Below are 16,041 nucleotides of genomic sequence, written 5' to 3'. Positions count from 1 at the left end.
GAGTCCTAACCCAGCACCACACACCCACAACCCCCCTCCCCACACACACACACCCCTACACACACCCACACACCCCTCCCCACACACACCCGCAGGAGGGTGGACAGAGACAGTCCGTGGCCTGGTCTTGTGCTCCAGCACGGTCTGACCCTGCGTGACCAGGACCGTGGTGAGAGCCTGTGGTCTGGAGAGACCCCAGAGACAGGGTGTTGAGGAGCGCTCGCTCTGACAGCTCTCCACCACAGGCGACCGGAGGAGGACACATTCAGGGCTTTGGGCTCCCTCCCAACTCTGGGAGGAGTTCCATGTGCAGATCCATCAGGATTGTTGCCAGAAGGATCCAGCATCAAAAAAATCCCTGACTCCTGAATGGTGGACTGGAGACACTGTGGTACCAGTGACAATGTGGCAGTTCCTGGCTGGATGACCTTGAGCTCTGACCTGCTGAGAGAAGGTGCACGAAGAGGATGTTGATGAATCTTGGTGTGCCTCAGGGTTTCCTTCCTCATCTCACATCTCAATCTCCCTCTCACCTGTGCGTAGGCTCAGATGTGTGTGTGACTGGAATATCTGTGTGTGTGTCCCTACCTCCTGTGTTTCCACCTCATTTCAGTGAAACCCCTAACCCTTAACCCTATCCCTATCCTTTCTCTTGCGGATAACTCTTAATACAAGCCATGGGGAGACACATTAACCAGGACATGGCTGCTGGCGTTGCTATCAGGGAAGCTAGCTCTGAGGAAACTATTCCTGCGGGGGGAGGGAGGACGCGGAGGGGGGGGGGGTGTTCTCTAGTTGAGCTAGGCTAGCTGACCTCATACACAGCACTCTGGTGGTGCTAGGCTAGCTCACCTCACACACAGCACTCTGGTTGAGCTAGGCTAGCTCACTTCACACACAGCAGAGGTCCAGCTAAGGTACACCACGCTGCTCATCTCAGCCAGAGCAGCTATTACTAAACCTGCCGCCGCCGAGTAATTACCTGCTAATTGTTTGACAGGAGAGAAAGGTGCTGCGTTGTTAGCTGTGAGTGTGTGACGTAGCGACACGACAAAGAATGATCTGTGTGTGTGTGTGTGAGCAGAGCTAGCCAGATCAGGACGAACAGAGAGAGGAAGCAGCGCTGCTAAGTGGTACATAAGTATCTTAGAAGACTGGATTTCTGTACACACTGTGGCCAGCATGGCTTAGACAATGTATTTGTCGCTAAGTCCTGCGTAGCTTAGCTGCTAGGCTACATGTGGAGTCAATTGCTTTTGTATAAGACGCTGACAGACTGTGTGAGTTTACCATGCTGTGCTAAGCCACCTACAGTAGTACAGCAGAAGCATGGCATTAATCCCCTAGGATGTGCTCCACCCAGTAGCTGGTGGGGTTCAAAGAGACTAATCTCTCTGGAACATCAGTGAGCGTTTAGCTTAGCGTGCTAAAATATGCTAGCCCCCTCGCTTCACGGCCAGGGTTAGGAGGGTGGAGGGTTGGTGTGTGTGTGTGTTTCTGTGACCTGGAGGGGTTCCAGAAGAGTGTTCGAAGATGTGCCAACACAGGGAGACAGCCCTCTCCACACACACACACACACACACGATGACACAAGGCCTACTCTTCTTATTGGGCCAAGCTGTCAAACCTGTGGTGACTTTGGAGTATGGAGCTGATTACACAACTACACTGAGTTACACGCACACACAAACACACACATACACAATCCAATCACACGTCACAAACAAACACATTCCTAAAACCTGACAAGGAGTTTTCTACAGAAAGCATGACAGCCAGCAAACAGACAATGAGAGAATGGAGTATAAGGCACACACACACACACACGCACACACACTTTTGCGGGGATTTTCAGAGGTTGAGGAGTGTGTCGACCACAACACAGGCACAATGCTGAGGAGGAGGAGGACACGAGCACATGAAAGGTTCCTCTAATGTGGCTCTGGCACGACACACACACACAAACACACACACACAGACACACACACACAGACACACACACCTCCAGCTCTGACTGAGACAAACACTGACTATCCTACACACTCCCACACACCTGTCCAGATGATCTGCTCGAGACCGCCTTCCTGGACCTCTGGAAGCTACATGAACAGCTCGCTCTGCCACGATGAAGACCCAGGGGGACTGACAGAATCACAACCTGAACCAGGTCCCTCTCCTGCCCCCACAGCCAGGGGGACTGACAGAATCACAACCTGAACCAGGTCCCTCTCCTGCCCCCACAGCCAGGGGGACTGACAGAATCACAACCTGAACCAGGTCCCTCTCCTGCCCCCACAGCCAGGGGGACTGACAGAATCACAACCTGAACCAGGTCCCTCTCCTGCCCCCACAGCCAGGGGGACTGACAGAATCACAACCTGAACCAGGTCCCTCTCCTGCCCCCACAGCCAGGGGGACTGACAGAATCACAACCTGAACCAGGTCCCTCTCCTGCCCCCACAGCCAGGGGGACTGACAGAATCACAACCTGAACCAGGTCCCTCTCCTGCCCCCACAGCCAGGGGGACTGACAGAATCACAACCTGAACCAGGTCCCTCTCCTGCCCCCACAGCCAGGGGGAGTGTGTGGTGAGCTGGATTAGGAATCAGCGGCACGCCATTAAAACCTTATCGTCATGGGGATGGTTCAGGAGGTAGGGAGAAGACCATACAATCCTAGGATGGTAGCATAGGATGGTAACTTGGTAGCCTAGCATGGAAGCCTAGGATGGTAGCATAGGATGGTAACTTGGTAGCCTAGCATGGAAGCCTAGGATGGTAGCATAGGATGGTAACTTGGTAGCCTAGCATGGAAGCCTAGGATGGTAGCCTAACATAAAAGCCTAGCATTGTAGCCTAGCATGGTAACATAGTGTGGATGGGCTACTGTTCCTTGCTACCAGGACCATGGGTTAGCAGGCAGAACGAGACCTCTCTGGGGACTGGAAGTATTCAGTGGGAAGAGATCAAACTGGGATGCCTTCTTCTTGGGGGAGGATAACATGCTTTGCTGTGCTTGTAACCATTTTAGGATCATTGAGGAATGAAAGGTCTTGTCAGATTGAATGGAGGTGTGGATGGGTAGGGCTGCATGCTGGTTGGAGGTCTGGGTGGGGAGAGTTAAGGTGGGGAGGTCTGGGTGGGGGATGATGGGGAGGTCTCTACAGACCCTCATCAGGTGGAGATTCATTTATATTTTAAACTAAAGAGTCTACACTAAAGCTGTACTGCAACCCCAGGCCCCAGGCCCCAGGCCCCAGGCCCCCGGCTGTGGGTTTGCGGGGTGGGGTGTTGGATGTGTGTGTGTGCCCCTGGTAGGGTGACCCTGGCACACACCCAGAACCACATCTTTAAAGAAGCCATCACGCCACACCGCACTGCTCAGAAGCAGCCCGAGACTCATGATTAAAACTCATGACTTCAAACTTTCCAGCAGTCCTTCTCTCAAACCTCCCTCCCCTCCTCCCCCTACCTCCCTGTTCCCCTAACTCTCCCCTCCTCCCCCTACCTCCCTGTTCCCCTAACTCTCCCCTCCTCCCCCTACCTCCCTGTTCCCCCTACCTCCCTGTTCCCCTAACTCTCCCCTCCTCCCCCTACCTCCCTCCTCCCCCTACCTCCCTCCTCCCCCTACCTCCCTCCTCCCCTAACTCTCCCCTCCTCCCCCTACCTCCCTGTTCCCCTAACTCTCCCCTCTCCCCTAACCTTACCTCTCCTACCTCCCTCCCCTCCTCCCCCTACCTCCCTGTTCCCCTAACTCTCCCCTCTCCCCTAACCTTACCTCTCCTACCTCCCTCCCCTCCTCCCCCTACCTCCCTGTTCCCCTAACTCTCCCCTCTCCCCTAACCTTACCTCTCCTACCTCCCTCCCCTCCTCCCCCTACCTCCCTGTTCCCCTAACTCTCCCCTCTCCCCTAACCTTACCTCTCCTACCTCCCTCCCCTCCTCCCCCTACCTCCCTGTTCCCCTAACTCTCCCCTCTCCCCTAACCTTACCTCTCCTACCTCCCTCCCCTCCTCCCCCTACCTCCCTGTTCCCCTAACTCTCCCCTCTCCCCTAACCTTACCTCTCCTACCTCCCTCCCCTCCTCCCCCTACCTCCCTGTTCCCCTAACTCTCCCCTCTCCCCTAACCTTACCTCTCCTACCTCCCTCCCCTCCTCCCCCTACCTCCCTGTTCCCCTAACTCTCCCCTCTCCCCTAACCTTACCTCTCCTACCTCCCTCCCCATTCCGTTCGGACATGAGAAAGACATCTAAAGACGTTAAATGTCCACATATTTCCCCTATAACCCCCCCCCCCCACACACACACACACACATTTATCAGACTATGCACTGTAATTGTTAGATCATTGATAATTCAGTCTAATCCTGGTTAGCGGGTTCGTTCTCAGTCTGTCCCCCGGGTATGGGGAGGTGAGAGAGGCTGTGTTGTGGATGTGGTTAGAGTGCCCCCTGATGGTCAACACTGGAACAACCACACAGCACCAACCACCAAGTTCTGACATTTCACATCAGCCAGCTGTTAAGTTATAAAAACAGATCAATGACCTTAAACATAAAAACTACATTAAGGGCAAATGTGTTAATTTTATAGTCTTATAATTAAATTCTGTGAGAGGGTTGGAGAGAGAAAGAGAGAGAGAGGGGGAGAGAGGGAGAGCGAGAGAGGGACAGAGAGAGGAAGAGAAAGAGAGAGGGACAGAGAGAGGGGAGCGAGAGAAAGAGGGGGGGACAGAGAAAGGGAGAGAGAGAGAGAGAGAGGGAGGGGAGAGAGAGGGGGAGCAAGAGAGGGACAGAGAGAGAGGGGGGGGGGAAGAGAGACAGGGAGACACACACAGATGATTGCAATTTTCCCCTTTGACCACCGTATGATCTGATACATGACACTCCACTCTGCCCTGCCAGACACATTCCTGTCCTCTGGTTCCAGTTCAGACTGGTCTGGTCTGGTCCCAGTTCAGACTGGTCTGGTCTGGTTCCAGTTCAGACTGGTCTGGTCTGGTCCCAGTTCAGACTGGTCTGGTCTGGTTCCAGTTCAGACTGGTCTGGTCTGGTTCCAGTTCAGACTGGTCTGGTCTGGTCCCAGTTCAGACTGGTCTGGTCTGGTCCCAGTTCAAACTGGTCTGGTCCCAGTTCAGGCTGGTCTGGTCCCAGTTCAGAATTATCTGGTCTGGGCCAATAGAAGTGAGAAGTCCCTCCCTCCAAGGGTTGGTCCTTAGCTAGTCTTGCTGCTCTGTGCTGCTGCTCACCTTTGGCTTGGAGAACACCGACACCTTGTGTTTAACTTTCTGTCAGAGCTGGAACAACACGGCCAGGACAAGCTCTTCCATATGTGGACGCACGCACACACACACACGCACACACACAGACACACACACATGCACACAGCTCTGAGGACGGCGCAGAGACCAGTTGCTGAAGTGAAAGGAGGTAGTTGTGTGCTTGCACACAGTCACACAGTACACACGCAATCTTCCAGCTAGGCCACGCTGTGCTGATGCTGTGAGGTCTAACTGGACGCACACACCACACACACACAGACACACACAGAAACACTCGCACAGTCTGTGTGGTATAGATTTTTTATCCTCCATCCTTGACCCCAAGGTCACTGATATCTCTCTCTCTCCCTCTCTCTCTCTGTCTCTCTCTCTCCCTCTCTCTGTCTCTCTCTCTCTCTCTGTCTCTCTGTCTTTGTCTCTCTCTCTCTCTCTCTCTCTGTCTGAACGCTGACATGACACCATCAGTGTTATAAGCAGGCACTTCATAAGCTCAGCTGATGAACTTGCCCTCAGTGGCAGAAGCGTGCAGAGTTCCACACCCATCAGCCCACCCCGTGTGTCAGCTCTGTGGTAGCGGTTACACCTAAACTCCACAGTTCATTTTCTAATTGGTCTCAATGTGTTTGCCAGTGGCCAAAATAATTTAGCAATTTACAGTTTGGTTTCTTCAGGGCTCCATTATGGAGGGAAGAGCGTCCGTCGCTCTCCGCAAATCAGCCGCTTCTAATTAGGACGCAATTATCAAAGCAGCACCAGCCAAACTGTCAGATATGAAAGGTGAATCAAACACACACACACACACACCCTTAGAAACTAATGGTCCAGAAAAATGCTGAAACGAGAAAGACGGAAAACACTTACACACTAAGCTAACACACACACACACTCTCAAGCTTGAGCCGTGTAAACTTGTGACCTTCATCATGGTGTTTTCCAGACTAGTAACTGTTCATGTCGTATTGCGGTCCACTGCTTTCATATCACAACTGCAGTAAACTAGCCCCTTCACTGTCTTAGGTTACCCCCCCACCTCTCTCTTTCCCTTTCTCACCCTCCCCCACTCTCTGTCTACCTCTTCCTCTCTCTCTCCTTCTCCGCTCTCTCTCTCCCTATTTACCCCTCTCTTTCCCTCTTTCCCCCTGTCCTGCCCTCTCCATGGTCCATTACAGACTCTGAAGAGAACTGGGCTGAGTTTTGACCCGTCCCAACCTCAGTTTCTCAAACAAAAACAACTAGTAGGGTTTCTGTTCCCGATTCAGAGGAAACACACACAGACAGACACGCACACACACAGACACACACACAGACAGACACACACACAGACAGACACACACACACACACAGACACACAGACAGACACACACACACACAGACACACACACACACACACAGACACACACACACATAAACGGACCCACACACACGGGGACACACCACAAGCCTGCTCTTTCATAGCCAATCAGTGGATGGAGACAACGCTGTAATGTGATTGAGAAACACAATGGCACTTATGATGGACAATCACCGCGGCGACAGGAACCTGAACACACACCGTCATTATGGACCCGAACGCTCTCGGAAATGAAAAGCTCATGGCATTAACTGCTGTAATGAATGAGAGTCACACACCCTGGGAACTCTCTCAACACACACACACACACACGAACCTCTGGGAAAGACGCAGGTCAAGGGTTCAAGTTGATGACCGAGCCTGGTAGAATCCCTGAGTCATGTAGAAGCCTCTAACATGATTACTGTGAGATAAGACGTCAACATCCTGTCACACACACAGACACCATTTCCTCGTCACATGGTTCCTACACAGGATACAGGAAGGAACACAGAAGTCCACTTAAAGAGCCACTGGCCCTCTACGTGTACTGTGCCCCTTTGGGGATATGAAATCCTACTTGTACTGAACACACACACACCTGGCTACACCCAGACCCAATCAGAGAGAGAGGAAGTAGAGGGCTGTTTGGTTCACCAATCAGAGAGAGAGGAAGTAGAGGGCTGTTTGGTTCACCAATCAGAGAGAGAGGAAGTAGAGGGCTGTTTGGTTCACCAATCAGAGAGAGAGGAAGTAGAGGGCTGTTTGGTTCACCAATCAGAGAGAGAGGAAGTAGAGGGCTGTTTGGTTCACCAATCAGAGAGAGAGGAAGTATAGGGCTGTTTGGTTCACCAATCAGAGAGAGAGGAAGTAGAGGGCTGTTTGGTTCACCAATCAGAGAGAGAGGAAGTATAGGGCTGTTTAGGTTCACCAATCAGAGAGAAGAATTCCTGGAGGCCTGAAAAAACACGCTCCCCTCGGAGCAACAGCAGGTGGCCACACACAGACACACACGTTATATATCTCTCTCTCTCACTCACACACACACACACACACTCACACACACACTCACACACACACACACACACACTCCACTGCTAGGGTTCCGTGAGGCCAGGGTCAGCTCCCTGCAGACCACCTGCACAATATCACAGATGTCTGCACATATGTAAACACCCACCCACCCACCCACCCACACACACACAGACAGACAGACAGGTCAAGATCAGACACTTTAAAGGGTGAACTTGCAAACACACACACCTCAAAGTGGCCCCTGGATTATCGCACAAGAGCCGAGAGGCCAAAAACAAACAAAACTGCGTGTAGCGACCATCGCTAGGGGCAACGGCCAATCAAAGGGGCCTGTCAGCGTCCGTGCACTTGCTGGATAAATGACTCCGCCTCTGACAGGAAATCCCAAACAGCCATTTTAATTCTGATCAGGCTTCCAGGAAGTGGAGGGAGTAGAAACCCATCAGTTATAATGACAGGAAGTCTGGGTTCACATGGCAACCAGCTGTTACCCACCCCAGGATCAAGAGAGGAAGGTGGTACTGGTGTGTGCGTGCGTGCGTCTGTGTGCATGTGTCTGTGTGTGCGTCCTTCTGGGGGGGGGGGGGGGGGGTCTCCATTAGTTCAGGCCTGACAGGAGAACACAGGGTGGTGCTGTTGACCAGGGCTGCACCAGCATGCAGCACAGGCTGGAGCTGTTGACCAGAGCTGCACCAGCATGCAGACGTCCAGTGAGCTGAAGGTCCACCAGAAGTGTTCTGCTCGTTCTGGGAGTAATGCTAAGCAGTCATCTCCTGCTCTCACAGCATATGGCTGTGCTTAAAGCTCTTCCTCTCCCGCTCTCAAGCACACACACAGTCTCTCGCCCCCACTCCTTCGCTCTTAAGCACACACATACACCCTCTTTCCCATTCTTTCTCAAGCACGCACGCCCACACACAGTCCCTCCCCATCTCTCCGAACATCTGCATCTGATCCCTTTCTCACCGTCTCCCAGTCTGCAGGATGCCCTCAGAGTGCTGGCTTTGTGTGCACCTCTCAAGCAGGTTGTGTGAATATAATGAAGCTAAGACGCTGGGGCTGGTGATGAGAGAGAGGATGTGGAGATGCTGTAGAGAGCAGCTGTGTGCTTCGTGTGTGGTGGGACCAGCACTATCTGGATCACAGCAGTTACTCAGCCCTGCTCTCCCAGGGTAGCAGACGCCTGGTCACAAACTGTTCACTCCAGTCAGGTGTGTTGGGGCAAGGAAACATCTAGAACATGCAGGGCAGGGGGGCACAAAGACCAGGATTGAGAGGTTTGGACCCCACACACACACACACACACAGGCAGACAGGCAGACAGACAGGCCACAGATAGATAGACAGACAGGCTCACCGTCAGACAGGTGTGCAGTGAGGGGTGTCTGGGTGTCCTTGCAGTAGGACACCACCTCCCTGGGCAGGAAGTCCACCTGGACGATCTTAGACGCCCCCAGTCTGAGCATCCTGCGGCTGCAGCAGCAACACAGGACACTGTGACATCTGTTCTATCTCATATATATCTACCATGTCACTATCTAGCTCACATACATCTACCATGTCACTATCTAGCTCACATACATCTACCATGTCACTATCTAGCTCACATACATCTACCATGTCACTATCTAGCTCACATACATCTACCATGTCACTATCTAGCTCACATACATCTACCATGTCACTATCTAGCTCACATACATCTACAATGTCACTATCTAGATCACATACATCTACCATGTCACTATCTAGCTCACATACATCTACCATGTCACTATCTAGCTCACATACATCTACCATGTCACTATCTAGCTCACATACATCTACAATGTCACTATCTAGATCACATACATCTACCATGTCACTATCTAGCTCACATACATCTACCATGTCACTATCTAGCTCACATACATCTACCATGTCACTATCTAGCTCACATACATCTACAATGTCACTATCTAGCTCACATACATCTACCATGTCACTATCTAGCTCACATACATCTACCATGTCACTATCTAGCTCACATACATCTACAATGTCACTATCTAGCTCACGTACATCTACGGCCGCCCAACATGGAGGGCGGAGGAGGAAAGAGAGAGAGTGGAGGAATACAGGAGTCAAACATGTTGCTATAGCAACCAGTGTCAGCTGAAGAGGCTGAATAACTGACCAGAATACTTAACGTTTATCTCAAAGACGTCAACAGGTATGTGCAGGATCCCGTTGCTAAGGTAGCACCGTGGTCTAGGTAGGATCTGACGGTCACATGACAGGAAGAGGCATCCTGTGTAGACCACTAGGCTGAGGCCTTACCGCAGGGGCTCGGGTTCGATTCCAGCCTGGGCCGGTTCCTACATGTCCTCCCCTCTCTCTCCCCCCTACATTTCCTCATCCATCAAAGCTGTCACTATCACACCACAGCAGAAATGACCAAGATGTATGTTGAAAACATGTCAATAATATCAAGATCTGTGAGAAGAAGAGGTACCCGAGCTCTGAGTCAGCCTGCAGCTGCAGGACTGAGGGGTCCGTGTCCCACTGCAGTGTCCTGGGGCGGTCAGCAGGGGGCAGCAAAGAGCAGAGCACACTGGGTTACACACTTACTACACTCACACAAGACACAGGCAAGAGCTTAAAACACAAGGTCCACAAGCAGGCACGGACACACACACACACACACACACACTGAACATGACTGCTACACACACAGAGGAGTGTTAGGCCTCTATGAACATTATTATCTGATGAGGCAGTGCTGGATTGTGAGGCCATGCATCAAGTTCAACTGTAGATCACGGTTACATGATATTTAAACTAAATCTGCTACTTTTGATCAAATCCCCCTGTCAGATGGTTGGCAGAGGGTCAGAACGTCTATTCATGGAGGATGAGATTGTTTGTGGTTTAAATGTTTTTAGGAAAAATTTAAAATAGATGAATGGAAAATCTGAGTGAGATTACCCTGTGATGTACAAGGTCATATAAGGAGGCTATGTAAACAGTTTAATGATCTGTCAGAAGACTTCAAATACCATTTCAAAATAAGACCCAAATTACATATAATGTTTTGAGGGCATGTAAGAAAATGTATGCAACATAATGGTGCTTAAGGGTAGGAGATGCATTTCATTCACCAATAATACACTGGAACTCACACACACTGCATCCTGGTTCTCACACACACCCAGCCAGGGTCAAGTCCTTCTGCCCCCCCCCCCAGACTCCCTCAAACACGGCAGTAACACACGGCAGTAACATGCACAAACACGTGGGTGGTGTCCGGACCCTGTAATCCTCCCCAGGCGTCGCAGGACGCCCTCCTTGTTTCCCCGAGGACACGCGCTCGAGCGGAACTCCGCCCGCGGCAGCCCCGGTGACAGGCAAAATGCCGGTGTTTAAACCCCGGCGTCCAGGTGGCATCCTGGTGCCCATCATGCCTCCCGCAGTGCACGCCGGCCAGCAAAGAGCAGGGAACGTCACCTGGCTGTGACAGGCCAGGCTGGTTTACCTCTAACGGGGATGACAGTGTTTGCTTAGCCAGTCCCCTCAAGCCCCTCAAATGACTTCAACGGAACCATGCGAGCGGAATGTTCCGGAAACCTTTCTGAGGCGGTGTTTGAGGTGGAGGGGGAGGGATGGAGGGGGCTGCGGGGCGGGTGACAGGTAGAAGTCACCTAAAGAGAGAGGAAGCTGTGAAAGAGGGGGAGGAAGGAAGGGACACACACGGTTTTCTCCACACTTCCCCGCTCCCTCGCCCAGCCTGCCGGAGAGAGGGAGAGAGTGTGTGTGGCTGGAGAGAGGGAGAGAGTGTGTGTGCTTCTGTGATTGGCTAAGGGAGCATTCCTGTATTTCAGAGGAGAAGAGGCTTACCTGTCAGCCTGTGACTGTAGCTTACTAACGGCACACTGGACTGACCTGAGAGACGACACAGGCACAGAGGGGCGCACCATGACAACGACCCCCGCACCATGACAACGACCCCCGCACCATGACAACGACCCCCACACAGAGGCTAGCATGTCACAGCCTCTCTGACACATGCTGACCTGCAGGCTGCTGGGTGTAAAGGTCTGAACATGCCCTAAGCCCCCTGGTCTGACTGCACTTATACATCTGTTATTAGATCAGACACCTGCTACTCCTTAAACTACCATCATTTGTTGACGCTTTGTCTTTTGTAGACCCGCCCCCCTCTGAGAATGATTGACAGGTTGAGATGATGTCATGGCAGCGTGGATATAGAAATGACAATGGGAGACTCCAGCCAACCTTCTCAAGACGCTACACAAACAAACACTGAGGGTAGCTTACCTGTACCTGCCATGCCCAGAGAGAGAGAGAGAGAGAGAGAGAGAGAGAGAGAGAGACAGACAGACAGACAGACAGACAGACAGACAGACAGAGAGAGAGAGAGAGAGAGAGAGAGAGAGAGAGAGAGACAGACAGACAGACAGACAGACAGACAGACAGACAGACAGACAGAGAGAGAGAGAGAGAGAGAGAGAGAGAGAGAGAGAGAGAGAGAGAGAGAGAGACAGAGAGAGAGACAGAGAGAGAGAGAGACAGAGAGACAGAGAGAGGAAGAGACAGAGACAGAGAGAAGAGATGTGTTAGAAGCAAAACAACAACCTTCACTAGTCCAGTAGATGTATCACTGTGCTGAAGCAGTACAAAAACTTGCACACAACACTTTTCCAGAAGGTTCACTAACATTTCCAGGATATTTACTCCATCCGGTCCACAGAGTGTTGCTGACCAATCAGAGCATACCTAATGGTTGACAGCTTCCCCAGGTGACTAATAAAACAAACATGGCCGCCTACCTGCCCGCCGCACCACCGTCGGTCGAGTCCTGACTTCCTGTCTCGCTGGGCGTGCTCACTGACTTGGAGGGGGACATGGGATTCGGGACTAAGTAATGAAAATAACAGGAATCCAACATTAACGGCTGCAGTGGCTGGACTGGGGTGTGGGGGTGGGGGGGGGGTGGGGGGGGGGGGTGTGGGGGGGAGGGGGGATCAGAAACAAACACAGATGAAATGGTAAAAAGCAAACGAGTGATGGGAAGAAAAAGAAGAGAAGAAGAAAAAAAAGGAATGAAGGTCAAACAAAGGACAAGGAAGGACAGAGTCACATGGATTCTTGGTTGGCGTTCTGCAGTTATGTGATCATCATGTAGTGATCATCATGTGATTACAGGCCTGTGTACATGCTGTGATTGTTTCTGTGGGTGTTGTTTCATTACAAGGCCACTAGGGGTCACTAGAGAAGGGCTCTGAAGCAAGTCGAATATTTTGTACATAAGTAAAACTCATTACATGCATTGAGGAGAACATGATTTTCTTTCTTAGGAATCTAAAGCTGGATTGAAAAACCAACAGTAGGATTGATTACAGTGCACCAATTCTTTCTCTGATGTAAATGTCACTGTCTCCTGATTATATATATATATATATATATATATATAACTAACTTATCGTCATGACGACCACGGTGGATGGATGAGGTATCATGTAAACCTATAGACGTTACTCATGGGTCCAAATGTTCAACAGTCAACAACTGCTGTTATAAAACTAATCTGAAAATTATGGAATTGTTAGGAGGGTGAATATCAAAATATGAATCAGAGTATTTATGTTAGTAATTAATGAGAGGGTGAGCATCATGGATTTACAAAAAGAAAAAAATGCGTCTTGTAAATGGGAGCTAAATGACGAGCTTTAGGATGATGAACCTCATTACAAGAAAATAAGAACAAGTGACAAGAAATAATGAAAATGTCTCAACCAAAAACAAACACGATTTTAGTTGGCAGTAAAGTAAAAAGCTAGATGTTCCGATATCACATGTTGAACATGATAAAACTATACTTACTGAAGTAAGAGAATACTACTGACTATTCTAAACTCAACTTTTTCCTTTACTAGTTGTTTTTGCTTCGATGTGTGAAGTTGCTTCACACATCTTCTGGTGTTTTGAAGTCCCTGGACTTCAAGACTGCCTCCTTCAAGACTGCCTCCTTCAAGACTGCCTCCTTCAAGACTGCCTCCTTCAAGACTGCCTCCTTCAAGACTGCCTCCTGTCCTACATCTGGGCCCAGGGGAGATGCCCTCCTGGTCAGTGAGGTGCTCACCTAGCAGAGACCCAGGGCAGATGCCCTCCTGGTCAGTGAGGTGCTCACCTAGCAGAGACCCAGGGCAGATGCCCTCCTGGTCAGTGAGGTGCTCACCTAGCAGAGACCCAGGGCAGATGCCCTCCTGGTCAGTGAGGTGCTCACCTAGCAGAGACCCAGGGCAGATGCCCTCCTGGTCAGTGAGGTGCTCACCTAGCAGAGACCCAGGGCAGATGCCCTCCTGGTCAGTGAGGTGCTCACCTAGCAGAGACCCAGGGCAGATGCCCTCCTGGTCAGTGAGGTGCTCACCTAGCGGAGGCTCAGGAGAGATGCCGATGCTCTGGAGCAGTGCCTCTGTCTCCCTCCGCTTACGGTCCAGGTCAGAGTCCTCTGGGGCAGCTTCTGCTTTCTGCTGGGTCTCAGTCTGCACACACACACGCACACAAACACGCACACACCGCCACACATGAGTTTTGGCTACTTGCCATGCATGAATACATACACACTTAAAACTCAACCCCCAAGACACACACACACACACTTAGAACCCTAACCCTCATGACACACACACACACACACTTAGAACCCTAACCCTCATGACACACACACACACACACTCTTAGAACCCTAACCCCCAAGACACACACACACACACACACTTAGAACCCTAACCCTCATGACACACACACACACACACTTAGAACCCTAACCCTCATGACACACACACACACTTAGAACCCTAACCCTCATGACACACACACACACACAGAACCCTAACCCTCATGACACACACACACACACACACACACTTAGAACCCTAAAACTCATGACACACACACACACACACACTTAGAACCCTAACCCTCATGACACACCTAGGCCTGTGTTCCACAGCAGCACACTGAGTTGTCTGTTGTGGTCTGTTTACTCTCGCTCTGTCTCTCTCTCTCTCTCTCTCACCTCTTTCTTCTGTCTCTCCTCCTCCTTGCGTTTCTTCTCTTCCCTGATCTGAGCGAGGCGCTGCTTCTTGCGCTCCAACTCTGCTTTCAGGTCGCTTTTATCCGACATGTCTGGTGTCTGGCGTGGAGATAGTGAATGTCACACAGGACTGGAGGATGCACTGTATAGCCTACTGCTAATCAGGTCACAAGGCAAGATGCTGCCCTGCTAGGCTGATGCTATGTAGGCCTTCACTGGGTGTGGTCATTAGCTGTGGTACGGTTAAGCTGACATGATATGACGTAAACTAACATGGAAATTATATTTCATAGTGTGATTCCTTGTACACTCCTGGATAGAAGCCATGTGTGGTGTGTACGTCACACCTGTACTATACAGGTGTTTACAGCGGTATGGTATGGATAATGTAGTTCAAACTGTCTTATCAACTTGTCACTCAAAACATTTGGGCTGGTGTATGCTGCCGGCTACTCGGCACTGAGAGAATACATAAAGCGACATTAAATATCAGTAATTGTTCAAGGCACGAAACCCGCGACATGTGTCTCGCTCCAGCTGTCTTCGTATTTCTATTTACGAACACAAATGTCAAAATGGTTGCTGAAATGACCGGCTCGTGTGTGACGATTTGATCACATCTGACACATTAGAAGTTTTATCATTAGCAATGACGTCATTTTCTCGGACGCCTCGCCTCATGACACAAAACAATCATCGCAAATTTAAATTTGCTCAATTGACAACGACTAGTGAAACTCAAATTATGCAAATTATTAATACATTAAGATAATGGTGCCACACAAGGCGTTGATATGGCCTACCTTGTTATATTTCCTATGAATGATAATGATGTGTCACTGGCAAAGATGCTGTCTCATTGCAACCGACGGATCACCACATCCTAGTTAGTACCGACGGAGCACAGCGCACACCTCTGTCTACAGAACTCAAGAGTTTAATTCAGATGAGGCAGGTGGTCAGAAATAAACGTTTGGCGTGCAATTACCTAGAAAAAAAAGGATGAAAGCAGGTGCACGAGTTCATCCAAATATGCTACCACAGAAATCCCACCTCCTTTTAACACATGCAGTGCGTGCGTCTCTTTCCTATTCGCGTTACAATGACGCCATCTACTGACCACTTACAGAAATACATTAGTACCGTCAGTTCATTTTCCTATGTATATATGCTTTTTAAAATTATATTTGAATCAGACCGTTGTGATTTTTTCATTGAGGCTTATTAAAGTGGTCGAATCCCATCACCTTGAATAAGAGTAGCCTAGTAGGTGGTCTAACTTTTCAACGCTTTCTGG

The 16,041-nt window shown here is 50.4% G+C and overlaps 1 protein-coding gene across 1 annotated transcript in view; it reads right to left on the bottom strand.

Annotated features, from left to right (window-relative positions):
- The window catches only part of dync1i1a (dynein cytoplasmic 1 intermediate chain 1a), a 36,427-nt gene extending 20,602 nt beyond the window's left edge, over positions 1-15,825 (bottom strand). Inside the window, exons 1-6 of the mRNA XM_084696965.1 lie at positions 15,548-15,825; positions 14,727-14,843; positions 14,076-14,190; positions 12,475-12,562; positions 10,140-10,199; positions 9,003-9,118 (exon numbers count right to left, since the gene is read on the bottom strand). Of these exons, the coding sequence (XP_084553091.1) occupies positions 9,003-9,118; positions 10,140-10,199; positions 12,475-12,562; positions 14,076-14,190; positions 14,727-14,834 (487 nt within the window). The 5' untranslated portion in view covers positions 14,835-14,843; positions 15,548-15,825. The remainder of the gene's footprint in view (positions 1-9,002; positions 9,119-10,139; positions 10,200-12,474; positions 12,563-14,075; positions 14,191-14,726; positions 14,844-15,547) is intronic.
- Positions 15,826-16,041: the final 216 nt, after the last annotated feature.

This window comes from Hypomesus nipponensis, chromosome 4, assembly GCF_054491055.1.
Source record: "Hypomesus nipponensis isolate SF chromosome 4, ASM5449105v1, whole genome shotgun sequence".
Classification (NCBI taxonomy): domain Eukaryota; kingdom Metazoa; phylum Chordata; class Actinopteri; order Osmeriformes; family Osmeridae; genus Hypomesus; species Hypomesus nipponensis.
Note: the sequence above shows the minus strand (reverse complement) of the source record. Positions and strands in the feature narration are given on the sequence as shown.